Source organism: Pituophis catenifer, unplaced genomic scaffold (genome assembly GCF_029215685.1).
Source record: "Pituophis catenifer annectens isolate HBS135680 unplaced genomic scaffold, rPitCat1.0.hap2 SCAF_10, whole genome shotgun sequence".
Lineage (NCBI taxonomy): Eukaryota > Metazoa > Chordata > Lepidosauria > Squamata > Colubridae > Pituophis > Pituophis catenifer.
This window is the reverse complement of record NW_027256890.1, coordinates 27,715,212-27,740,445: the sequence shown is the minus strand read 5'-3', so window position 1 is coordinate 27,740,445 and position 25,234 is coordinate 27,715,212. Positions and strand designations below refer to the sequence as shown.

At 45.8% G+C, this 25,234-nt stretch overlaps 1 protein-coding gene across 1 annotated transcript; it reads right to left on the bottom strand.

Annotated features, from left to right (window-relative positions):
- Positions 1 to 410: 410 nt before the first annotated feature.
- On the bottom strand, positions 411 to 18,874 carry TM7SF2 (transmembrane 7 superfamily member 2). The gene is made up of 10 exons (XM_070950831.1): positions 18,820 to 18,874; positions 15,727 to 15,923; positions 14,072 to 14,126; positions 10,259 to 10,453; positions 7,701 to 7,804; positions 6,906 to 7,025; positions 6,440 to 6,608; positions 4,530 to 4,610; positions 1,600 to 1,722; positions 411 to 571 (listed from the first exon to the last, which is right to left on the bottom strand). Exons 1-10 carry the CDS (start codon positions 18,872 to 18,874, stop codon positions 411 to 413), a joined length of 1,260 nt encoding a protein of 419 aa, XP_070806932.1.
- Between the last annotated feature and the right edge of the window lie 6,360 nt (positions 18,875 to 25,234).

Sequence of the window (25,234 nt, the reverse complement as noted above, 5' to 3'; positions counted from 1 at the left end):
GCAGGTCTGACAGGAACCCTTGACTCGGGAAGTTGTGGCTGCTCCATCACTGGGGGGGCGGGGGTGTGTGTTAAGAAAAGATGGGACTCACCATTTGTCCGAAATGATATAGGATCTCCTGCGTGAGCATGGAGATGGAGTAGAAGACCTCTGAGGTCCCTTCCAACTCTCTTATATCTGTGTCCTAAAAATCAAGTTTATTTCGATAAAAACGATTCCAGCTCCCAAGTCTATTTTTCCAGTCTTTTTTTTTCCCTATCGGGAACGAAATCTAAACAAATGGAAGACAGGGCAATGAAGTCAAAGGAAGACATTCTCCAGGCCATACCGGTGTCTTCTGCCACGAAGCCAGGAGACAATTCTGGCCCGAGATGAGTCCAGAGACCATCTGGAAATGGGGATTTGAGAATTCAGTAGAGATACGGGAAAATCCGGTAGGGGACACGCCGGCAATATTCGTGCCACGCCAGCCCGTACTTCCTCAGGCACTGGTGCTCATCCCGGGCATCCCGATGAGCCAGCAGCAAGGTAAAATAGATGATATAAAAATAAGGCAAGATGTGAGTGAACCCTGCAATGAAACCAAAAGGAAGTTTTTCTGACTTAGGCTTCCCCAAAAAGCACGAAGCAGAATCCTGGTCCCGGCAAAACCCCTTTTATGAAACAAACAGTGAATTCCTCTCATTGACCTTCAGCAAAGGGAGAATTTACAGGCACAGACCTTTATCTGGCTTGGAGAGCTGCCAGGCCGATATCTTCAAAACTCGGCAAAGAGTCATGAATCAATTAAGCGAACTAATTGTCTCCTGCAAACTCCACTCCCCTTTCGCTCCTCTTTTATTCCCTCTGGGAGGGGCCATTCATCATCCACTTGTGGCTTTACTCCTGAGTCGACCCTTGTTCTTTAGCCGTTCCCTTCTCCTGGCAGCTCTGTGCATGCGCACACCGGGAACAGGCTCCAACTGTTCTTCTGCCTCACTGATGTCTGACTCCGAAGGCAGCTGACAACTGTCAGACGGCCCTGGCCCCCTCTCTGCCTCCGACGCAGAGCCCTCATCAGAGTCTTCCCCTGTCACTGCGTTTTTTTATTTACCAGATGAGCTACTATTTTTGAACTCTAAGACTCACCGTAGCTTGCCAACTTCTTATCTCTAAGCTAACTGCGCGTGTCCACACATCCCACATTCTTTCTTCTAACTTTCTTTGTTCTCCTGCCAAGAGGTTCTTCTGCCAGGAGGTCCGGCAGGAACGTTGCCAAAATGTAACTATTAGATTAGTGAGATGTTTTATTTTCTTTATAACAAATAAATGAGTTTTCTTAGTAGATATTTCTTTGGGTTTGTTTTCTTAAAGTATGCTCGCAAGGAAAGGCCACGATCCGCTCCTCTTAATCAGGGTGCAATTACCCAAAGGCAGAATGGGATTAATCAACGCCCTGACATCCCCAGACTCCAGGACTGGCCCATGTTCCTCCCCAACTTCTTCACTGTCTGAATCTGCTGTCAGATCCACTGGCCGCTGGCGGGCGACAACAGAAGGCCAGCTTAGATTGCTGCAGAGAAACAAATCCGGAGCCCCTCCTAGATGGCTGCCACTTACCGCAGGGCAAGGACCACGCAAAAGCCATGATCAGGTCTCCTAAATAGTTGGGGTGTCGCACAAAACCCCACCAGCCAGAGACCAGGAGGCGCCGACCAGTTGCCGTAGGGATTGTCCGGAGCCCTGGTGGGGGAAAAAAAAGAGAGCGATAATATCAGCCCTCGAGCAAAGCCTTACAAAAATACGTAGGGAAGATTCATGAGGTCAAAAATATTCCCATTAAAAAAAAAAGGATACGCGCACTAATCAATGAAATGGATACGTTAAAAAGAAAAAAATCAGGGCCGTCCCAAGAAAATCCTTACTCTACAATGTACAACGCAGAATAATCGGATTGCAAGGGACTTTGGAGGTCATCTAGTCCAACCCCCTGCTCAAGCAGGAGACCCTATACCAGTGATGGCTAACCTTTTTGCCGTCGCGTGCCAAAAGCAGGGGGAGAACGGGGGGTCACACGCGCAAGTGCTCACACCCATAATTCAATGCCCCTTGCCTTCCTGTGCATGCACGCGCGACCCCCATGCTCCCCCTGCTTTTGGCACATGATGTCACGATGGGCCCATAGACCCATTTTTCACCCTCCCCAGGTTTTCTTGGAGCCCGGGGAGGGTGAAAATGGCCTTCCCACCCCCACCCCCGGAGGCCCTCCGGTGGCCGGAAATGGCCCGTTTCCCAACTTCCAGTGGGCCCGGAAGGCCCATTTTTCACTCTCCCCAGGCTCCAGAAGCTTTCTAGGAGCCTGGGGAGGGCGAAAACGGCCTTCCCCACCCCTCCAGAGGCCAGAAACAGACCATTTCCCGACTTCCGGTGGGCCCGGAAGGCCCAAAAATCAGCTGGCCTAGCATGCGCATGCGCGCTGGAGCTGAGCTGGGGCAACGCTCACGTGCCCACAGATATGGCTCTGTGTGCCACCTGTGGCACGCGTGCCATAGGTTCGCCATCATGGCCCTACACCATTCTGAAGAAATGGTTGTACGGTTTCTTCTTAAAAGCCTCCAGTGGTGGCATCCACAACTTCTGGTGGCAAGCAGTTCCACTGGCTAATTGTTCTCACTGTTAGGAACTTTCTCCTTAGTTCTAGGTTGCTCCTCTCCTTGATTAGTTTCCATCCGTTGCTTCTTGTCCTGCCCTCAGGGGCTTTGGAGAATAGCTTGACTCCCTCTTCTTTGGGGCAGCCCCTGAGATATTGGAACACTGCTATCATGTCTCCCCTAGTCTTTCTTTTCCTTAAACTAGACATACCCAGTTCCTGCAACTTTTCTTTATATGTTTTAGCCTCCAGTCCCCTAATCCTCTCGGTTGCTCTTCTCTGCACTCTTTCCGGAGTCTCAACATATTATAGATTCATTTTTTTAAAAAAAATTGATTTATATGCCGCCCTTCTCCGAAGACTCAGGGCGGCTTACAATGCGTTAAGCAATAGCCTTCTCACTTTTGTATATTTATACAAAGTCAGCTTATTGCCCCCACAAACTGGGTCCTCATTTTACCTACCTTAGAAAGGATGGAAGGCTGAGTCAACCTTGCGCCTGGTGAGATTCGAACCCTGCAGTAATTGCAGGCAGCTGGTCTTAATAAGCTTAATAACAGGGTGCCTTAAACCCCTGTACTACCGAGGCTCGTTTCTTGATTGCAGGTCCTTGGCTGGCTTAATTGAATTTGTTTGGGGTTGCACAACCGAATTAATTAGAACCTTACCCAAAAGTTGGGTTCTGACCACCTGCTAAGGTCGTCCTGCTGCAAACATCTCATCTTAATCTTAATCTTGAGCAGGGAGATGGACTAGAAGACCTCCAAGGTCCCTCATTCTATTCTATATTTAATCATCTAAGTCAGAGGACTTCAAACCTGGCAGCTTTAAGACTTGTGGACTTCAATTCCCAGAATTCCATTCTATATTTATTCTATTCTATATTTTATCCTATCCTATCCTATCCTACATTCCATTCCATTCCATTCCATATTTTATTCTATTCTGAATCCTATTCCATTCCATTTTTATTCTATTATTCTATTCTATTCTATTCTATTCTATTCTATTCTATTCTGAATCCGATTCTATTCTATTCTGAATCCTATTCCATTCCATTTTTATTCTATTATTCTATTCTATTCTATTCTATTCTATTCTATTCTATTCTATTCTATTCTATTCTATTCTATTCTGAATCCGATTCTATTCTATTCTATTCTATTCTGAATCCTATTCCATTCCATTTTTATTCTATTATTCTATTCTATTCTATTCTATTCTATTCTATTCTATTCTATTCTATTCTGAATCCGATTCTATTCTATTCTATTCTATTCTATTCTATTCTATTCTATTCTATTCTATTCTGAATCCGATTCTATTCTATTCTATTCTATTCTATTCTATTCTATTCTATTCTATTCTATTCTATTCTATTCTATTCTATTCTATTCTGAATCCTATTCTATTCTATTCTGAATCCGATTCTATTCTATTCTATTCTATTCTATTCTATTCTATTCTATTCTATTCTATTCTATTCTATTCTATTCTATTCTATTCTTATTCTATTCTTTTACAGAATTCTATTCTATTTTTTTACAGAATAACCAGCTATGCTGGCTGGAGAATTCTGGGAGTTGAAGTTCACAAGTCTTAAAGCTGCCAAGTTTGAAGACTTCTGATCTAGGTTAAAAGGAAGCAAGCCCACCATGTTGTGTGAATGCACCTGCCAAGTTTTGGAATATATAGAAATAGAATCACAGAGTTGGAAGGGACCTTGGAGGTCTTCTAGTCCAACCCCCTGCCCAGGCAGGAAACCCTACACCACTTCAGACAAATGGTTATCCAACATCTTCTTAAAAATTTCCAGTGTTGGAGTGTTGGAGCATTAACTTGGTTAAGTCTCTCTTGTTGGACCCACCCCACAAACTGAAACGTGTGAAGTTCTACCAACCAGCCACTCTGGGGTCAGCGGGATTCCGTCGGAAAGTGTTTTTCTGGGAATTGGCACCACGGAATATGGAATACCCCAGGCCTGCAAAACAAAACAAAAAAGACAGTGAGATGATTATGGTATATTGAATCATAGCGTCATAGCATTTGAAGAGACCTTAGAGGGCATCCAGCCCAACCTTTTCTCTCAGCACAGGGTCCATCAGATCAACGCTTCCCAAACGTGGCAACTTCCAGCTGTATGGACTTCAATTCCCAGAATTCTCATTAGCAGATATGTTGACCGGAATTCTGGGATTTGAAGTTCACAGGGAAAAAATCATTAAGGTTGGAAAACCCTGAATTAAATGGATGACCATCCAGGCTCTATTGGAAGACAACAAAAAGAAAATGAAAAGAGGAGAGGAGAGAAGAGAAGAGGGAATAGTTGGTTATTCTGTAATAGAATAGAATAGAATAGAATAGAATAGAATAGAATAGAATAGAATAGAATAGAATAGAATAGAATAGAATAGAAGGATGGGATGCTGTTATTTTATTGCATATCTGTAAAATAATAGAAAATAGAATAGAATAAATAAAGAATGGAATGGAATGGAATGGAATAGGATTCAGAATAGAATAGAATATGGAATGGAATGGAATGGAATGTAGGATAGGATAGGATAGGATAGGATAGGATAAGATAATATATAGAATAGAATAAATATAGAATGAAATGAAATGGAATGGAATGGAATGGAATGGAATGGAATGGAATAGAATAGAATAGAATAGAATAGAATAGAATAGAATAGAATAGAATAATAAAGAGAAGAGTGGAAAGAATGAAATGGAATGGAATAAATATAGAATGGAATGGAATGGAATGGAATGGAATGGAATGGAATAGAATAGAATAGAATAGAATAGAATAGAATAGAATAGAATAGAATAGAATAGAATAGAATAATAAAGAGAAGAGTGGAAAGAATGAAATGGAATGGAATAAATATAGTATGGAATGGAATGGAATAAGATTCAGAATAGAATAGAATATGGAATGGAATGGAATGGAATGGAATGGAATGTAGGATAGGATAGGATAGGATAGGATAGGATAGGATAGGATAGGATAGGATAGGATAGGATAGGATAGGATAGGATAATATAAAGAATAGAATAAATATAGAATGGAATGGAATGGAATGGAATGGAATGGAATGGAATGGAATGGAATAGAATAGAATAGAATAGAATAGAATAGAATAGAATAGAATAGAATAGAATAGAATAGAATAGAATAATAAAGAGAAGAGTGGAAAGAATGAAATGGAATGGAATAAATATAGAATGGAATAGAATGGAATGGAATGGAATAGAATAGAATAGAATAGAATAGAATAGAATAGAATAGAATAGAATAGAATAGAATAGAATAGAATAATAGAATAGAATAGAATAGAATAGAATAGAATAATAAAGAGGAGTGGAAAGAATGAAATGGAATGGAATAAATATAGAATGGAATGGAATGGAATAAGATTCAGAATAGAATAGAATATGGAATGGAATGGAATGGAATAGAATGTAGGATAGGATAGGATAGGATAGGATAGGATAGGATAGGATAGGATAGGATAGGATAATATATAGAATAGAATAAATATAGAATGGAATGGAATGGAATAAAATAAAAATGGAATGGAATAGGATTCAGAATAGAATAGAATATGGAATGGAATAGAATAGAATAGAATAGAATATGGAATGGAATACAATATGGAATGGGATAGGATAGGATAGGATAATAGAGTTAGAAGGGACCTTAGACATCTAGTCCAATCCCTCCTCCTCCCACCCTTCGTTCAAGCAGGAGATAACCAAAGTGTTCTGTGCATGCTCAGAGGGCCCATTTGCAGCCTGACTCACCATTTAGCAGGACGATGCCCCCGGCCACAGGCAGACTGAGCTTCTGGGGGTGAGTTACGAGGAAGCAGGACTGGAGGCTGTACAGGAACGGCACCCAAGCCAGGTCCCCATAAGCGAGCATGAACCCAAAGCCATCGTGGACGATATCCATTGTGGTGAGAACAGCCTCCTGCAAAATATTCCTAAATGTCAGCCACAAATTTCTGGCTGGGGAATTCTGGGAGTTGAAGTCCACCCATCTTAAAGTGGCTTCATGCAGCTGTGCAAACAGTTGTAGATCACTCAAAGCAGTGAGTCAAGCCAGATCGCGCGACCAGCCTTATACCTCTAAAATGATTTGCTAGCCAAATAATCTGGGAGTTTCTGAGTTGGGGAAATATTTCTGTCTCCCACGTTCCAAGGAGAACTTGTTAAATCCCACTCCCATTTCCCCGTGGCCAGGCCTGCTGGCCATGGTTTAACCTACCTCATGCCAGAAGGCATCTACCACGTAGAGAAGCTGGAAGGCATTAACCAGGATCATGGCCAGAGAGGGGCTGCCTCTCAGCTCCGTCTCTTTAACCAACATTGCCATGTTGATCAGGGCCTGTGGGAGGGAGGAGACAGTCAGCCCAGCGATGGGAACAAGCTCATCTTCAATTTCCCTATTCATTTCCCCCCCCCCTTTTTCCCACCATACTGGATTTTAAAAACATGTGGATAAAATTAGGGAGCTGGAGGCTAAAATTTATTTTACTTTACTTTACTCTATTTTACTTTACTCTACTTTACTTTCCTTTCCTTTCTTTACTGTACTGTACTGTACTGTACTGTACTCTACTCTACTTTACTTTACCTCTACTCTACTCTACTCTACTCTACCTCTACTCTACTTTACCTCTACTCTACTCTACTCTACTTTACTCTACTCTACTCTACTCTATTTTACTTTACCTCTACTCTACTCTATTCTACTCTACTCTACTTTACCTCTACTCTACTCTACTCTACTCTACTCTACTCTACTCTACTCTACTCTACTCTACTCTACTGGAAGTTCAGGAAGGCCCGTTTCCAGCCTCCAGAGGGCCTCCAGAGCCTGGGGAGGCCGTTTTCGTCCTCCCAGAGGCTCGAGAAAAGCCTCCAGAGCCTGGGGAGGGCAAAAGGCCCCCCCACTTGGTGCAGGAGGCCGACTAAGCCACGCCCACCATGGCCATGCCTACCCAGCAACCGGGCAGAGAACCCCTGGCTAAAATTTATGAAACCCACCCCCGATGCTTACCCAGCCAAGGAGACCCGGCCGCAACTCACAGAAGAATTTGAGATCAAAGACCCCAAAGCGCGGGTTCAACTCGTGGCCCATGAAGAAATCATAAATGGGGTTTCCTGCAGGAGGGGAGAAAAAAAACCACAACGTTTTCTGAAACTTTTGAAGCGCCCTGGGTGAGCGGAATGGCCTTTGGTTCTCTCCTACGTCCCAGGAAAACTGCCCAATTCCGGTATAGGTAAGTCCTCGGGTGACTTGGAGGTCTTCTAGTCCAACCCCCTGCTCAGGCAGGAAACCCCTATACCCGTGATGGCGAACCTATGGCACACGTGCCACAGGTGGCACACGTAGCCATATCAGTGGGCACGCCAGCTCAGCTCTGGCGCGCATGTGCATGCCGGCCACCTGATTTTCAGGCCTTTTGGGCCCACCAGAAGTAGGGAAAACAGCTGTTTTCTGCCTCCGGAGGGCCTGGGGGTAGGTGGGGGAAGGCTGTTTTTGCCCTCCCCAGATGCATAGAGAGGATCTGGAGCCAGGTGACAAAGAAAAACGGGCCAGGAGCAAGGGGGGAGGGGGGATTGGGCACGCATGCGCAGGGCGGGGCGCGGGGCGTGCGTGAACTTCCCCCGCCCTCCCCTTCCTGGCACGCGATGGCAAAAAGGTTAGCCATCACTGCCCTATACCATTTGAGACAAGTGGCTGTCCAATCTCTTCTTAAGAACTTCCAGTGTTTGAGCACCCAAAACTTCTGGTGGCAAGCTGTTCCCCTGGTTAATTGTTCTCACTGTCAGGAAAGTCCTAGGTTGCTTCTCTCCTTGATTAATCAAGAGCCTTGATAGTACAGTGGTCTAAGCACCCTGTTATTAACACAGCTGCCTGCAATTACTGCAGGTTCGAATCTCGCCAGGCTCAAGGTTGACTCAGCCTTCCATCCTTTCTAAGGTAGGTGAAATGAGGACCCAGTTTGTGGGGGCAATAAGCTGACTTTGTATAAATATACAAAAGTATGAAGGCTATTGCTTAGCACATTGTAAGCTGCCCTGAGTCTCCAGAGAAGGGCGGCATATAAATCAAATAAAAAAAAAAGAAGAAGAAGAGGAGCCTGTAGTTACAGTGGACTAAAGCACTGTTATTAACATCTGCTGCTTGCAATTACTGCGAGTTCAATTCTCACCAGGCTCAAGGTTGACTCAGCCTTCCATCCTTTCTAAGGTAGGTAAATTGAGGACCCAGTTTGTGGGGGCAATAAGCTGACTTTGTATAAAATATACAAAAATATGAAGGCTATTGCTTAGCACGTTGTAAGCCGCCCTGAGTCTCCGGAGAAGGGCGGCATATAAATCAAATTAAAAAAAAAAAAAAGAAATTTCCAACCATTGCTTCTTGTTCCGCCTTCTGGTGCTTTGGAGAATAGCTTGACTCCCTCTTCAGTTGTGGAGTTGCTCCGACACTGGAGGCTTTTAAGAAGAGACTGGACAGCCACTTGCCTGAAATGGTCTAGCTAGGGTCTCCTGCTTGAGTAGGGGGCTGGACTAGAAGACCTCCGAGGCCCCTTCCCGCTCTGGTATTCTATCATCTTAAAGTCTCCAAGGGGGAAAAAACACTACGCTTAGTCTATCTTAAGACAGGTGGACAAGATTGCAACGGGGATTGAGATTCCCTCTTCCTCCAGGTTTTTCCTCATTCCGCAGCCCCCACTGAGTTTTTCCAGATTTGGGGGACAAATCCAGGGGTGGGCTACTGGGGATTCGCAGGGGTTCGGGACAGGGGGGGGGTTCTAATTTTTTTTACTACCGGTTCTGTGGGCGTGGCTTATTTTGTGGGTGTGGCTTGGAGGTCATGTGACTAGGTGGGCGTGGCTAGCTGGTCAGAGTCATTTCTGGAAGGTCCTCGCACTTACGATCAGTCCTCGCACTTACGACCCGACTCATGTTTGCTTTTAACACTGATCAGCGGTAGGGCGGCCCTTTGAAGCCCCGCCGCAAGAGTTTAAACAGTTTTTTTTCCCTCTAGTCATCAGCTGGGACTCAGGAGGCAGCAATAGATTGGGGGTGGGGCCAAATAAAAGGTGGGGGGGTGGGAGGGCGGGAGGGGGGGAGAACCGTTCGGTGACGTCATATCGTCACTGCTACCGGCTCGGCCGAACCGGACCGAACCGGGAGGAACCCACCACTGGTTCGGGAGAACCTCTAGCTAAGATTCTGTGCAGTTCGGCGAAACGCCCAAATCCCACTCCTGGCTGGCCACGCCCACTCCTCCCTCTCAGGAGTCCCCATGCGGCCCGTTTTGGATGCAGGTAAGTGCAGGGCGAAAAACAGGCCTACTGGAAATTCAGGAAGGCCCATTTCCGGCCTCCAGAGGGCCTCCGGAGCCTGGGGAGGCCATTTTCGCCCTCCCGGAGGCTCAAAAAAAGCCTCCAGAGTCCAGGGAGGGCAAAAACGCCCCGTCCTCCACCATGGTGCAGGAGGCCGACTAGGCCACGCCCACCATGGCCACAGCCACCCAGCAACTGGGCAGAGAACCCCTTGCTAAAATTTTTGAAGCCCACCCCTGGGGGGGGGGGGGACCCTCACCTGAATTCCCACCGGGAGCCAGGGCTGTCTCTGGAGCCAGAAGGGCCTTGAAATAGAGAAGGACGCTGAGGCCGAAAGCCAGGACGGTCGCTGCAAAGGCCAGCTGCAGGATGTGGTCGTAGATGTAACTCAAGCGCAGCCCCCCGGCCAGTCCGGCGCCCAACATCAACGCTGTGACCAACATGGCGTGGAAACCTACCCGAAATGAAAAAAAGCAGGGTGGGGGATTTGTACCCCAAATTTATCTATCTATCTATCTATCTATCTATCTATCTATCTATCTATCTATCTATCTATCATCTATCTATCTATCTATCTATCTATCATCTATCATCTATCATCTATCTATCTATCTATCTATCTATCTATCTATCTATCTATCATCTATCTATCTATCTATCTATCTATCATCTATCTATCTATCTATCATCTATCATCTATCTATCTATCTATCTATCTATCTATCTATCATCTATCTACCTATCTATCTATCTATCTATCATCTATCTATCTATCTATCTATCTATCTATCTATCATCTATCTATCTATCTATCTATCTATCTATCATCTATCTATCTATCTATCATCTATCTATCTATCTATCTATCATCTATCTATCTATCTATCTATCATCTATCATCTATCTATCTATCTATCATCTATCTATCTATCTATCATCTATCATCTATCTATCTATCTATCTATCTATCATCTATCTACCTATCTATCTATCTATCTATCTATCTATCTATCTATCTATCATCTATCTATCTATCTATCTATCTATCATCTATCTATCTATCTATCATCTATCTATCTATCTATCTATCTATCTATCTATCTATCTATCATCTATCTACCTATCTATCTATCTATCTATCTATCTATCTATCATCTATCTATCTATCATCTATCTATCTATCTATCTATCATCTATCTATCTATCTATCTATCTATCTATCTATCATCTATCTATCTATCTATCTATCTATCTATCTATCATCTATCTATCTATCTATCATCTATCATCTATCTATCTATCTATCTATCTATCTATCATCTATCTATCTATCTATCTATCTATCTATCATCTATCTATCTATCTATCTATCTATCTATCATCTATCTATCTATCTATCTATCTATCTTCTATCTATCTATCTATCTATCATCTATCTATCTATCTATCATCTATCTATCTATCTATCTATCTATCTATCTATCTATCTATATCATCTATCTATCTATCTATCATCTATCTATCTATCTATCTATCATCTATCTATCTATCTATCTATCTATCTATCTATCATCTATCTATCTATCTATCTATCTATCTATCTATCTATCTATCATCTATCTATCTATCTATCTATCTATCTATCTATCTATCTATCATCTATCAATCTATCTATATCATCTATCTATCTATCTATCTATCATCTATCTATCTATCTATCTATCTATCTATCTATCTATCTATCATCTATCTATCTATCTATCATCTATCTATATATCTATCTATCTATCTATCTATCTATCTATCTATCTATCTATCTATCTATCAAATTTGTATACCGCCCTTCTCCTTTCGGACTCAGGGCGGTGAACAGCCAAAATAAAAGCATTTATACATAAGGTACGATTAAAAATAGATTTAAAATAATTAAATTTGGTCCATAGTTTAAAATTTATCAATTTAAAATCCATATCAAAATTTAAAACCAACCATAAAATCATAAAAATCAAGAGAGACCGGCTCAAAATGAGACCCAAGGCTCAATAGTTATAACTCAATAGTTATCTCTGGGAACTCTAAAAACTCAACTAAGGCAAAGAATTGACTGAATCGTCATCTTCTTTTAACGACCCCATAATCCTTTGCAGGGTGGAGTCTGGGCAACTGAATAGAGCTGAGTGTTTACTGGCCGGATGCCTTTCCTGTCGCCAGTGCGGAGTTTTGTAGAATTGACTGAATGCTTTAATTATAATGGTGCTTCTTTTTAATTTTCTTCCCATCCTTTCTTTTAGAAGTTTTGGAGTGAAACTCCCAGCATTCATATCTACTATAGTCCTAGCGATACTCTACTGGTTTTTAAAAATATTTTATTTTATTCAAAGTTAAAATACAAACTCAAAAAAACAAACAACAACAAACAAACAGAAGAAAACCAAATCAGACAAAAAAGGGAAACCGCTTCTGAACTTTCTGTTTGAGGTGGGGAAAAAAATTAAACTCTGATTTTGGGTTTTACTGATTAGATAGGCCTGTTGTTATAGAAATGGCTAGTTTGTACAGGTAGTCCTCGACTTGTGACCACAATTGAGCCCTAAATTTCTATTGTGAAGTCAGACATTTGTTGAATGAATTTTGCCCCATTGCACGACCTTCCTTGCCACAGTTGTTAAGTGAATCACTGCATTTGTGAAGTTAGTAACACCGTTTTCAAGTGAATGCGACTTCCCCATCGACTTTGCTTGTCAGAAGGTCGCAAAAGGGGATCACATGACCCCGGGACACAGTGACAGTCATAAGTATGAAGCAGTGGCCAAGCTGTCTGAATTTTGATCACGTGACCACGGGGACGCTGCAACGGCCATAAGTGTGAAAAGAGGGTTCTAAGTCACTTTTTTCAGTGCCGTTGTAACTTCAAACGGTCACTAAATGAACTGTCGTAAGTCGAGGACTTCCTGTACTTCTGATGTGTGTGTGTGTGTGTGTGTGTGTGTGTGTATATATATATATATATATATATATATATATATATATATATATATATATATATATATATATATATATATATATTTTATTTATATGCTGCCCTTCTCCGGAGACTCAGGGTGGCTTACAGTGCGTTAAGCAATAGCCTTCATCCTTTTGTATATTTTATACAAAGTCAGCTTATTGCCCCCACAAACTGGGTCCTCAATTTACCTACCTTAGAAAGGATGGAAGGCTGAGTCGACCTTGAGCCTTGGCGAGATTCGAACCTGCAGTAATTGCAGGCATCTGGTCTTAATAACCAGCTTAATAACAGGGTGCCTTAGACCACTGTACTACCAAGGCTCTTAATTAAATTGCCTAAAACAAACCAATTTGGGGAAGCGATGCTACTGCCATCTTTTGCCAAGTCTCTCCCACCCACCCCCATTTGTCCCCCCATCCCTTCTGATTCCTTCGTTTTTCCAAGCCTTTTTCATCATGTAACAACATCGCCAAAAAGGCATTAAAGAGTTGTTAACCTAATCTTGCATAGCTTCTTCTCTGGTAATATTGTACTACTAACCAGAGCATACAAAACCTTTGCTAGACCAATTCTTGAATATAGCTCATCTGTCTGGAACCCACACTGCATATCGGACATTAATACAATTGAGCGAGTCCAGAAGTATTCCACGAGAAGAGTCCTCCACTCCTCCGCTCGCAACAGAATATTTTATGTCACCAGGCTTGAAATTTTGGGCTTAGACAACTTAGAACTATAGGTAAACTGCTCCAAACTTGATTGCAGAAAATACGACTTCAGCAACAGAGTGGTCAATGCCTGGAATGCACTACCTGACTCTGTGGTTTCATCCCCAAACCTCCAAAACTTTAACCTTAAACTGTCTACTGTTGACCTCACCCCATTCCTAAGAGCTCTGTAAGGGGCGTGCATAAGAGCACCAGCGTGCTTACCGTCCCTGTCCTAATATTCTTTTTACTTACTCTTTTCATGTATTCAAATTATGTTTATACTTGTATCTGTTATCTTATACATGCTTGACAAAAATAAATAAATGAATAATAAATAAATAAATAAAATATCTACCGTTAATACGATATTGCAGCCGGCTCTTGTCCCGGAGGAGGCTTCCTTCTGTGATCTGTTGGGGAATAAAATAAAATATAATAAAATAAAACCATCAGAGTTTTCCTAAGATCTTGGCAGCCATCCATCTGGCCCGACAAAGCAGAAATTAATACCCACCCAAATGGGCACTTGCGAATGAAAAAAGTTTCGTTTAACCACTGCAAGCAATTCATTTAACAGCCATGGCCAAAACAAAAAAAAAGAGGTCGTAAAACCGGGAAGAAATTTAACGATGTTTGCTTTGCAACAGAAATTCTGGCCTCAGTTGCGGTCGTAAGTCGAGGACCATCTATCATAATGAAAAGTTATTCTGAGCAATTTATTAGGGATGGAATGCCGATCGTCTTTTTGGTTCTTTCTTCTGCCCAAAATTGAAAATGCCTTCAAATTTGCTTGAACTTTGCTTGTTGGGTGCTGCAGCTCTCGTAACTCCATTGTTCGGCCCCAGCTCCGGATTTCCGAAGATATTGACACACACCAATGGTCCTTATCAAATTTTTTTCTTTTTTTTAAAATTTGATTTATATGCTGCCCTTCTCTGGAGACTCAGGGTGGCTTACAATGCGTTAAGCAATAGCCTTCATCCTTTTGTATATTTTATACAAAGTCAGCTTATTGCCCCCACAAACTGGGTCCTCAATTTACCTACCTTAGAAAGGATGGAAGGCTGAGTCAACCTTGAGCCTGGCGAGATTCGAACCAGCAGTAATTGCAGGCAGCTGTGTTAATAACAGGGTGCTTAGACCACTGTACTATCAAGGCTCTTTAATTCTTCTTTAATTTATTAAGTAGCAAGAATAAACCAAAGTCCGGCAAAGGTTGGCAACCAGCCCAGAAAGCAAGATACGATAAGACTTTTCCAAAAATGCTCTGATGATAATTACAAGTTGTTTCCAGCAAGAAACTTACTAACCGCGTGTGACTTAAATAGGCTAAGGGAGTGGCCAATTATCCTCAAGCCTTACTCTCGAGGAGACCTCCTCCTCCTGAGTAGCCACTCCTGCCTTTTGGCAGCCCTGCGTGCCCGAGCATTGAGGAGAGGCTCCTCCACTTCGCTCTCTCCACTGGAAGGAGCCTCTGGAGGTTCTGAAGGCCCTGGACGAGTCTCTGCCTCTGGCACCACATCCTCTTCAGTCTCCTCGCTGTCCGACACGAGCGCCGGCTGCGCAGGCTGCCGGCGCGACCCCACACCAGCCTCCTCGTCGTTGGGATCAGCCACGATCCGCGCAAGCCGCTGGCGGGCCACAACGATGCCTTCAAATTTACTGCTGTCCTTTTTTATAACCATTTTACACTCTGCTGATCCATCTTCCATCTCTGTCCAAGCAGAATAACAGAGTGGGAAGGGACCTCAGAGGTCTTCTAGTCCAACCCCCTGCTCAAACAGGAGACATTCAAGACAAATGTCCGATCTCTTCTTGAAATCCTCCAGTGATGGGAGCACGTCTGGAGGCAACTTCCACCCAGCGGATTAATTGTTCTCACTGTTAGGAAATTTCTCCCAGGGAAAAAAAAAACCCCAGGATGACATCCCATACAACTTTTCTTCCCATTATACAGATGAGGAAAACTGAGGCCAGAGCCGACAGTGCCAGCCCATGCAAGAGCCTTACCTTCCCCACGGGCAGCCGGTAGAGCAGGGCTTGGAACGCCAGCCAGGCCAGGACCAGAGCAAAGTCTCGGGGGTTCCAGAGGGAGCGGAGGGAGGGCAGCGGCCAGGGGGGGCTCAGCGCGCTTGCCTGCTCCGTCCTGCAGACCAGCAGGAGGTAGAAGACGGTGCTGGGCATCACAACCATTAGGAGGGCTACCCCTGTAAGGAGGAGGAGGAAGAAAAGGAGGAGGAGGAGGAGGAGGAGAGGAAGAGGAGGAAAAGAAGAAGATGAGGAGGGGAAAGAAAAAGGAGGAGGAAGAAAAGAAGGAGGAGGAAGAAAAGGAGGAGAAGGAGGAGAAGAAGAGGAGGAAGAGGAAAAGAAAAAGGAGAAGGAGGAGGAAGAAAAGAAGAGGAGGAGGAGGAAAGAAGAAGAAAAGAAGAAGAAGAAGAAGAAGAAGAAGAAGAAGAAGAAGAAGAAGAAGAAGAAGAAGAGGAGGAGGAGGAGGAGGAGGAGGAGGAGGAGGAGGAGAGGAAGAGGAGGAAAAGAAGAAGAGGAGGAGAGGAAAGAAAAAGGAGGAGGAAGAAAAGGAGGAGGAAGAACGAGGAGAAGGAGGAGAAGAAGAAGAGGAGGAGGAAGAAGAAGAAAAGAAGAGGAGGAGGAGGAAAGAAGAAGAAGAAGAAGAAGAAGAAGAAGAAGAAGAAGAAGAAGAAAAGGAGGAGGAGGAGGAGGAAAAGAGGAGGAGGAGGGGGAAAGAAAAAGGCGGAGGAGGAAAGAAGAAGAAGCAGAAGAAAGGAGGAGAAGAAGAAAAGAAGAAGAGGAGAAGGAGGAGGAAAGAAGAAGAAGAGGAGGAGAAGGAGAAGGAAAAGAAGAGGAGGAGGGGGAAAGAAAAAGGAGGAGGAAGAGGAAAGAAGAAGAAGAAGAAGAAGAAGAAAAGGAGGAGGTGGAGGAGGAGAAGGAAAGAAGAAGAGGAGAAGGAAAGAAGAAGAAAAAGAAAAGGAGGAGGAGGAGAGGAGAAGGAAAGAAGAAGAGGGGAAAAAAGGAGGAGGAGGAGGAGGAAAGAAGAAGAAAAGGAGGAGGAGAAGGAAAGAAGAAGAAGAGGAGGAGGGGAAAGAAAAAGCAGGAGGAGGAGAAGGGAAGAAGAGGAAGAGGAGAGGAGAAGGAGAAGGAGGAGGAGAAGAAGACAGCCCTTGTTACACAACTGGGCTCAAATCCCCCCTTTTCCATCCCAAAGGCAATCAACACAACAGTCGTTTTGCAGGGTGAGATGGGCGGCCAATCAATGTGTAATCCATTTAATAAAAATAAATTTTATAAATAAATAACTCGCCCAGGTTCACTTTGCATAGTGAGATGGCTGGCAGATAAATTTAATAAGTCCCTTTTTTTATATAAATGAACACGCTTCAAAGAGACGCCTCGGATAGTCAGGCACATAAATCGAAAAAAAAACAATCAATGAATAAATAAGCTGCCCAGAATCAGTTTGTATAAATGAAATGGGCAGTATATCAATGTAATAAATCAATCAATGAAAAGTTATTGTTGTTCTGACCCAGCCTTAAGCCGGAAACAAGAAACAGACTCCTGGCTAACGAAAAACTCCTCCTTATGTGAATTAATTCCATTCACCTACCGAAAAGTCCAGACAATAATCCTTCAAGGAGTTAACTGTGGTAACAGACCTTATCGGTGCCTTACCATAATTGCCAGGCCGGGAGGTCCCAGCCAAAAGGCTGTAAATTAAGTTCTGGCTAGCAGCCTTTGATGCACGAAACGCAATGAGCAAAATCTCCAGAAATACGAATGGTTGTCTCCTACGACCACCAATCTCCTTTCTATTACCCAGCCAGGGAGGGGCCATTCAGCGCCCACGTGTGCTTTGCTTCCCGAGTCGACTCCTTGTCCTCCGTTGCTCTCCTCTCCTAACTGCTCTGTGCATACGTGCATCTGGAACAGGCCCCAGCTGTTCTTCCTCCTCACTCATCTCAGCCTTCGAAGGCAGCTGCCTCTCCGGTGGCTGGGAAAAGTCGGACGGCCCTGGCTCTATCTCTGCGTCCGACACAGAGCATCCATCGGAGCCTTTCCCAGACTCCAGCATTGGCCCAAGTTCCTCCCCAGCCTCCTCATCGTCCGAGTCTGTCACCAGCTCTGTTGGCAGCTGGCAGGCCACAACAATTGGCCCTCTAACTCTCCATTCAGTCCTTGGGGGGCACCTAGGGCCAGTCCCTCCCTCTCAGCCGCACAGCCAAGGTGGCCCAAGTTGGAGAGGGGGATGGACTAGAAGCACCATCATTTTTCAACCTTTCCCTCTTACAGGTAGTCCTCAACTTACAACAGTTCATTTAGTGACCATTCAAAGTTACAACGGAACTGAAAAAAGTGATTTGTGATCATTTTTCACACTTACGACCGTTGCAGCATCCTCCATGGTGACGTGATTTACATTCGGATCAGTGGTGAGTTGCCCCCGGTTCGCACCGGTTCTCTAGAACGGGTAGTAAAACCAGCGGGAGGCTCAGGCCGCCGATCCCGACATCATCAGAACGCTTCTGTGCGAGTGGCCCCGTTCTACTTACCTTTAAGATAAGTAGTGGGTTCTATTTACCTTTACTACTTTACCGGTAGTAAAGGTAAGTAGAACCCACCCCTGATTCGGATGCTTGACAACAGACTCACATTTATGACGGACGCAATGTCCCAGGGTCACGCGATCCCCTTTTGCGGCTTTCTGACAATCAAAAAGGAAGCCATATAACACGTTAACAATCAAAAAAGGAAGCCATATAACACGTTAACGTGTTGCTAATTTAACAACTGCAGTGATTCCCTTAACAAATGTGGAAGTAAAATGTAAAATTGTAAAATTGTAAAACGGGACAAAATTCACTTAACAATTGTCTCGGTGTCAGGTTTTCAGGCAAGCACGTCAAGATGCATTTATCCTAGTGCTGACACTCGGTTTGCAACATAAATTTTGGGCTCAATTGTGGTCGTAAGTTGAGGACTACCTGTAATCTGGTCCTTTAAAGGAGGGATTAGAAGGGACAATCAAATATGAGAATTGGAGATATCAAAGCTCTGGGCTCCCCCCTCCCCAATTCTCCTCTTCCTTACCAAATACACCCCCAAATTCCAGTTCTCTGGTGCGAAGAACCTTCAGCCGATCCATTTTTTCCTTCCGAGCTCAGATCCCGAAGCGTTTTCGGTTGTGATTTTTTTCCACCCCAGGGAGAACTCCTGCATCTGTTTTATGACTTGATCTCCACCGGGCACCGTCTCAATCTGCAGGGGGGGAAAAAAATCCCAATTGGACCAAGCGCAAATGTGTTCGACAAGGCTGGGGCTGCAGCGAGAAAGTTGGGAGACCCTGAATATTCCCGCTTTCTCCAGCTGGCCGAAGGATCCCCCTTCCCATTGAAATCCATCTTCGAACCAACTAATTTACGTGGAGAATAGATTTTACATCGGCATCCTTTTCCCGGTGGGCAAGCCGGGCTTGTAATTTGAGATGCGCTGCCTTCTTTTTTTAGAAATTAATCACAATGGGAGCATGCGAAGTCTCCCACGGGGCTAACAAAGGACAACCAGAATGGATCTCCTCCTTCCTTCTTTACTCGCGTTGGGAATTTTTCACCTCCGGTTTGGGATTCAGGAATATTGTGCAATACACACTTTTCACACAACGCAGCTCTCCTGTTTTGATCCCCGCCTGGGTGTGTGCAAACGTGCCTGGGCACGATTGTCGTACATTACACAACATAGTTTTGCATTTTGGAATAGCATTCTGTTGATATGGGTAGTCCTTCGACTTACGACTGCAGCCGAGCCCAAAATTTCTGCGGCTAAGCGAGGCATGCGTTAAATGAACTTTGACACATTTTATGACCTGTCTTGCCACAGTTGTTAAGTGAATTACAGCAGTTGTTAAACTTAGTAATACGGTTGTTAAGTGAAACTGGCTTCCCCTATGGGGGCTCGTCCGGAATTTGAACCCGGGACCTCTCACACCCAAAACACACCCAAAACAAGAATCATACCCCTAGACCAGTGATCAGTGAGGAAGCATCGGGGGAGGGGGGTGTTTCAAGCGCATGTGTGCCCACACCCATAATTCTATGTGCCCCGTCCCCACACATGCGTGTGTGACCCCCCCCGTGCTCCCCCTGCTTTTGGTACATGATGGCATGGTGGGCCTGGTAGGCCCACTTTTTGCCCTCCCCAGGCTCCAGAGCCTTTCTAGGAGCTTGGGGAGGGCAAAAACAGCCTTCCCCTCCCCGCCGGAGGCCCTCCAGAGGCCAGAAACGGCCCATTTGCCGTCCGGGTGGGGAAGGCTGTTTTCGCCCTTCTCAGGCTCCTAGAAAGGAGAACAAAAAACAGGCCTTCCTCACACCCCCCCAAGGCCTTCCGGAGGCAGGAAACAGTCTGTTTCCCTACTTCCGGTGGGCCCAGTAGGCCCAGTTTTCACCCTCCCCAGGCTCCAGAGCCTTTCTAGGAGCTTGGGGAGGGCAAAAATAGCCTTACCCACCCCGCCAGAGGCCTTCCGGAAGCCAGAAACAGCCCATTTGCTGCCTGGGTGGGGAAGGCTGTTTTCGTCCTTCTCATGCTCCTAGAAAGGAGAGCAAAAAACAGGCCTTCCTCACACACCCCCAAGGCCTTCCGGAGGCAGGAAACAGTCTGTTTCCCTACTTCCGGTGGGCCCAGTAGGCCCATTTTTCACCCTCCCCAGGCTCCAGAGCCTTTCTAGGAGCTTGGGGAGGGCAAAAACAGCCTTCCCCACCCCGCCGGAGGCCCTCCAGAGGCCAGAAACGGCCCATTTGCCGTCCGGGTGGGGAAGGCTGTTTTCGCCCTTCTCAGGCTCCTAGAAAGGAGAACAAAAAACAGGCCTTCCTTACACACCCCCAAGGCCCTCCGGAGGCAGGAAACAGTCTGTTTCCCTACTTCCGGTGGGCCCAGTAGGCCCATTTTTCACCCTCCCCAGGCTCCAGAGCCTTTCTAGGAGCTTGGGGAGGGCAAAAACAGCCTTACCCACCCCGCCGGAGGCCCTCCAGAGGCCAGAAACGGCCCATTTGCCGTCCGGGTGGGGAAGGCTGTTTTCGCCCTTCTCAGGCTCCTAGAAAGGAGAACAAAAAACAGGCCTTCCTCACACCCCCCCAAGGCCTTCCGGAGGCAGGAAACAGTCTGTTTCCCTACTTCCGGTGGGCCCAGTAGGCCCAGTTTTCACCCTCCCCAGGCTCCAGAGCCTTTCTAGGAGCTTGGGGAGGGCAAAAATAGCCTTACCCACCCCGCCGGAGGCCCTCCAGAGGCCAGAAACGGCCCATTTGCCGTCCGGGTGGGGAAGGCTGTTTTCGTCCTTCTCATGCTCCTAGAAAGGAGAGCAAAAAACAGGCCTTCCTCACACACCCCCAAGGCCTTCCGGAGGCAGGAAACAGTCTGTTTCCCTACTTCCGGTGGGCCCAGTAGGCCCATTTTTCACCCTCCCCAGGCTCCAGAGCCTTTCTAGGAGCTTGGGGAGGGCAAAAACAGCCTTCCCCACCCCGCCGGAGGCCCTCCAGAGGCCAGAAACGGCCCATTTGCCGTCCGGGTGGGGAAGGCTGTTTTCGCCCTTCTCAGGCTCCTAGAAAGGAGAACAAAAAACAGGCCTTCCTTACACACCCCCAAGGCCCTCCGGAGGCAGGAAACAGTCTGTTTCCCTACTTCCGGTGGATCCAGAAGGCCCGAAAATGAGCTGGCCGGTGCACACTTGCACACCGGAGCTGAGCTCGCGTGCCCACCGATACGGCTCCGTGTGCCACCTGTGGCACGCGCACCATAGGTTCGCCATCACGGCCCTAAACCAACGAGCGTCTAAATTTCGATCACGTGACCGTGGGGATGCCGCAATGGTCATAATGTGAAAAATGGTCACAAGTCCGTTTTTTTCAATGGGGTTGTATCTTCGAGCGGTCATTAAATGAACTGTCATAAGTCGAGAACTACTGTAAAATGCCTAGTTTCTCTAATCGCTCTGCAATGGTAGAAGGCAATGATAGAAGCCAGATTCGCTTAACGGCCATGTGATTCACTTAACAACTGCAGCGATTCGCTTAACAACCGCTGCAAAAAAAGATTGTAAAATCAGGCTTGAGTCACCTACACTGCCTTGCTTAGCAATGTCAATAACTGGTCCCAGTTGTAGTTGTAAGTCAAGGACTCCCCGTATACTTTTTTTCCAGAGTCAAAAAGGGTAAAATAGCTATTATATATTATTTTAGGATACATTTCAATAGGAGAAACTCAGCTACGTTTCTTAGGATGTCAATGGGAGGAAGGAACCTTTGCAGAGAGAGGTTGTGTTTTTGGTTTTTTTGTGAACTCAGACCCTAACGCAAGGATCTGCAACCTTAAACACTCAAAGAGCCATTTGGACCAGTTTCTCACAGAAAAAAAAACACCGGGAGACACAAAAACCTGGGTGGGCGTGGCCAACTCGACGTCACTCACTTCTACCAGTCACATGACCACCCCTTAGCCACGCCTACCCAACTGGTCATTAGGGCAGAGAACCAGTTGTTAAAAAACACCGGGAACCACAAAATCCTGTTGACATCTCTCTCTCCCTCCCTCCCTCCTTCCTCCCCTCTCTCTGTATCTCTCTGTGTCTCTCTCTCTCCCCCTCTCTCTGTATCCCTCTGTCTCTGCCCCAGCCACTTCCCCATTACCCGCCATCGCCCTTACCTTCTCAGGCCAGGCGAGGAGTGACTGGGAGAGGAGGGCGAGGAGGAGGGGGCCAGCCAGTAGTGGGATCACCCGACAGGGAGCCACAGCAGAGGGCCCAAAGAGCCACATGTGACTCCAGAGCCGCAGGTTGCTGACACCTGCCCTAACGTCACAACAGGAAAGGAGGGGGGCGGGTTGAATTTTCACTCTCTTGTAAAAAAATCACACTCTTAACATAAACCATTTATCTCGTGCACAGATATTTGGGGTCCTGTTTTGTTGGGCAGTGGCTAAGACGCTGAGCTGGTCGATCGAAAGGTCGGCAGTTCAGCGGTTCGAATCCCTAGAACCGCATAACAGGGTGAGCTCCCGTTCCTTGTCCCAGCTTCTGCCAACCTAGCAGTTCGAAAGCAGGTAAAAAATGCAAGTAGAAAAATAGGGACCCCTTTGGTGGGAAGGTAACCAAAGGTGAGCCTTTGGCATTGAGTCATGCCGGCCACAGGACCACAGAGACGTCTTTGGACAGCGCTGGCTCTTCGGCTTTGAAACGGAGATGAGCAGTGCCCCCTAGAGTCAGAAACGACTAGCACAGATGTCCGAGGGGAAAATTTATCTTTGTTGGGAAATCCTTCCCTCCGTGGCTGATTAGATTCTGTACATCAGAATGCATTGGTGCACCAAACTGCATGTGCTGCACAGCAAGGCCTCTCCCCCTCCTTAAACTTGCAACTTGCATCTGGCATGCAAAATGCGGGAAATGCCAGCGGGGAAGAGGAGGCATTCCACAAAGGGAACTGGGCATCGTATCCGGAGCCACTGACAGCCCCACTGAAGGATTTGATTGACAGAATTAACAGCATCCCACCAGGCAGCCTGAATGAGGCTCCTTCCAGGGGAGTCCAGATTAGATTAGATTAGATTAACAGGGTCGGAAGGGACCTTGGAGATCATCTAGTCCAACCCCCACCCCCCCCACCCCCGTCCAAGCAGGAGACCCTACACCATTTCTGACAGATGGCAGTCCAGTCTCTTCAAAGGGATAAAAAATGAGAGAGATTTCTGCCCCGGCAGACAAAGACATTTCGGGGACCCAAAGGCTTCCCACTCCAATCTTGTAGATTCTCAGGATTCTCATCCGCCCCTGTGAAACCCACCCACCCCTTTTAGAAGTGCCCTCCTGCCTCTCTTCAGCAACCTCCCCAAGGAGGATGGAGACCCCCCCTCCCGTGTCTCCCCTTAGGGAGGCTCACCTGTGCGAAGGATGCCAGGAGGTGCACCTGTCCTGCAGAGCGCCTGGCCAGGGAGCCTGACAGCTGGCCGCCCCGCCCTCTGCCCATGCTAGCCCTAGGCAAGGAGAGCCAATCGCCTTCCAAGGATGGAATGACGTCACGGGGCAAAGAGCCTATCCGGGTGGTAGGAGGGCACCTTTTCATCCCAGGTTGCCTTTCATCCCTTTCAGCTCTTCTGGAGATGGGAGGGAGGGAAGAAGGAAGGAAGGAAATAATAAGAAGCGAGGAATTAGGTAGAAGAAAACAGGAATGAGAGACAAATTGGGGGAAGAAAAGGGAGGGAGAGAGGGAGGGAGGTAGGAAAGAAAAATAGGAAGGGAGGAATTAGGTAGAAGAAAACAGGAATGAGGGAGGAATTTGAAGAAAAGAAGGAAGGTAGGGGAGGGAGAAAGGAAGGAAGGAGGGAGGAAAGAAAAATAGGAAGGGAGGAATCAGGTAGAAGAAAACAGGAATGAGGGAGGAATTGGGAGAAGAAAATGGAAGGAAGGAAGGAATTAGGTAGAAGAAAAGAGGAATGAGGGAGAAATTGGAAGAAAAGGAAGGAAGGAAATAATAGAACAGGAGGAATTAGGTAGAAGAAAACAGGAATGAGGGAGGAATTGGGGGAAGAAAATGGAAGGAAGGAAGGAAAAATAGGAAGGGAGGAATTAGAAGAAAACAGGAATGAGGGAGGAATTGGAAGAAAATAAGGAAGGGAGAGAGGGAGGGTGGGAGGAAGGAAAAATAGGAAGGGAGGAATTAGAAGAAAACAGGAATGAGGGAGGAATTGGAAGAAAATAAGGAAGGGAGAGAGGGAGGGTGGGAGGAAGGAAATAATAGGAAGGGAGGAATCAGGTAGAAGAAAACAGGAATGAGGGAGGAATTGGGAGAAGAAAATGGAAGGAAGGAAGGAATTAGGTAGAAGGAAACAGGAATGAGGGAGGAATTGGAAGAAAAGGAAGGAAATAATAGAACAGGAGGAATTAGGTAGAAGGAAACAGGAATGAGGGAGGAATTGGAAGAAAATAAGGAAGGGAGAGAGGGAGGGTGGGAGGAAGGAAATAATAGGAAGGGAGGAATTAGGAAGAAGAAAACAGGAATGCAGGAGAAATTGGGGGAAGAAAATGGAAATAAGGAACAGGAAAGGAAGAAGGAAGGAAGGAGAAAGAAAGAGGGCAGGAAATGAGGGCAGGAAGGAAAAAAGGATCGGAGAAGAGAAGGAAGGGAGAAGAACAGGAGGGAGGAGGGAGGGAAAGAGGGGAGGGGAGAGAAGGAAGGAAGGGAGGAAAAATAGAGAAGGGAGTGAGGGGGGAAGAAAGAGAGAGGAGATAAACCAAAAAAAGTTGCTCCCAAAGCCTCAGATGTGCCCCCACCCCGCAAAATGCCCCCTCCATATCAGCAGAGTACAATTTTCTCCCCCAAGTACGCAAACACACATATTTGTGTGGGCAAATATGTGGCCCTTTTACAACCTGTGGACTTCAACTCCCAGAATTCCTGAGACAGCTTGGCCACATTTGTCCACCCTTTGGTCACTGAAAGCTGCAGGGGGAATTCTGGGAGTT

Excerpts from the sequence above, each read along its gene's own strand:
- TM7SF2 (XM_070950831.1), bottom strand. The coding sequence starts at position 18,874 with ATGGATCGGCTGAAGGTTCTTCGCACCAGAGAACTGGAATTTGGGGGT. Across the intron at positions 7,026-7,700 it reads GGCCGGGTCTCCTTGGCTGG|GCCCTGATCAACATGGCAAT; the intron begins GTAAGCATCGGG and ends TCCCTCCCACAG. Across the intron at positions 572-1,599 it reads TGCGTGGTCCTTGCCCTGCG|GGTTCACTCACATCTTGCCT; the intron begins GTAAGTGGCAGC and ends GTTTCATTGCAG.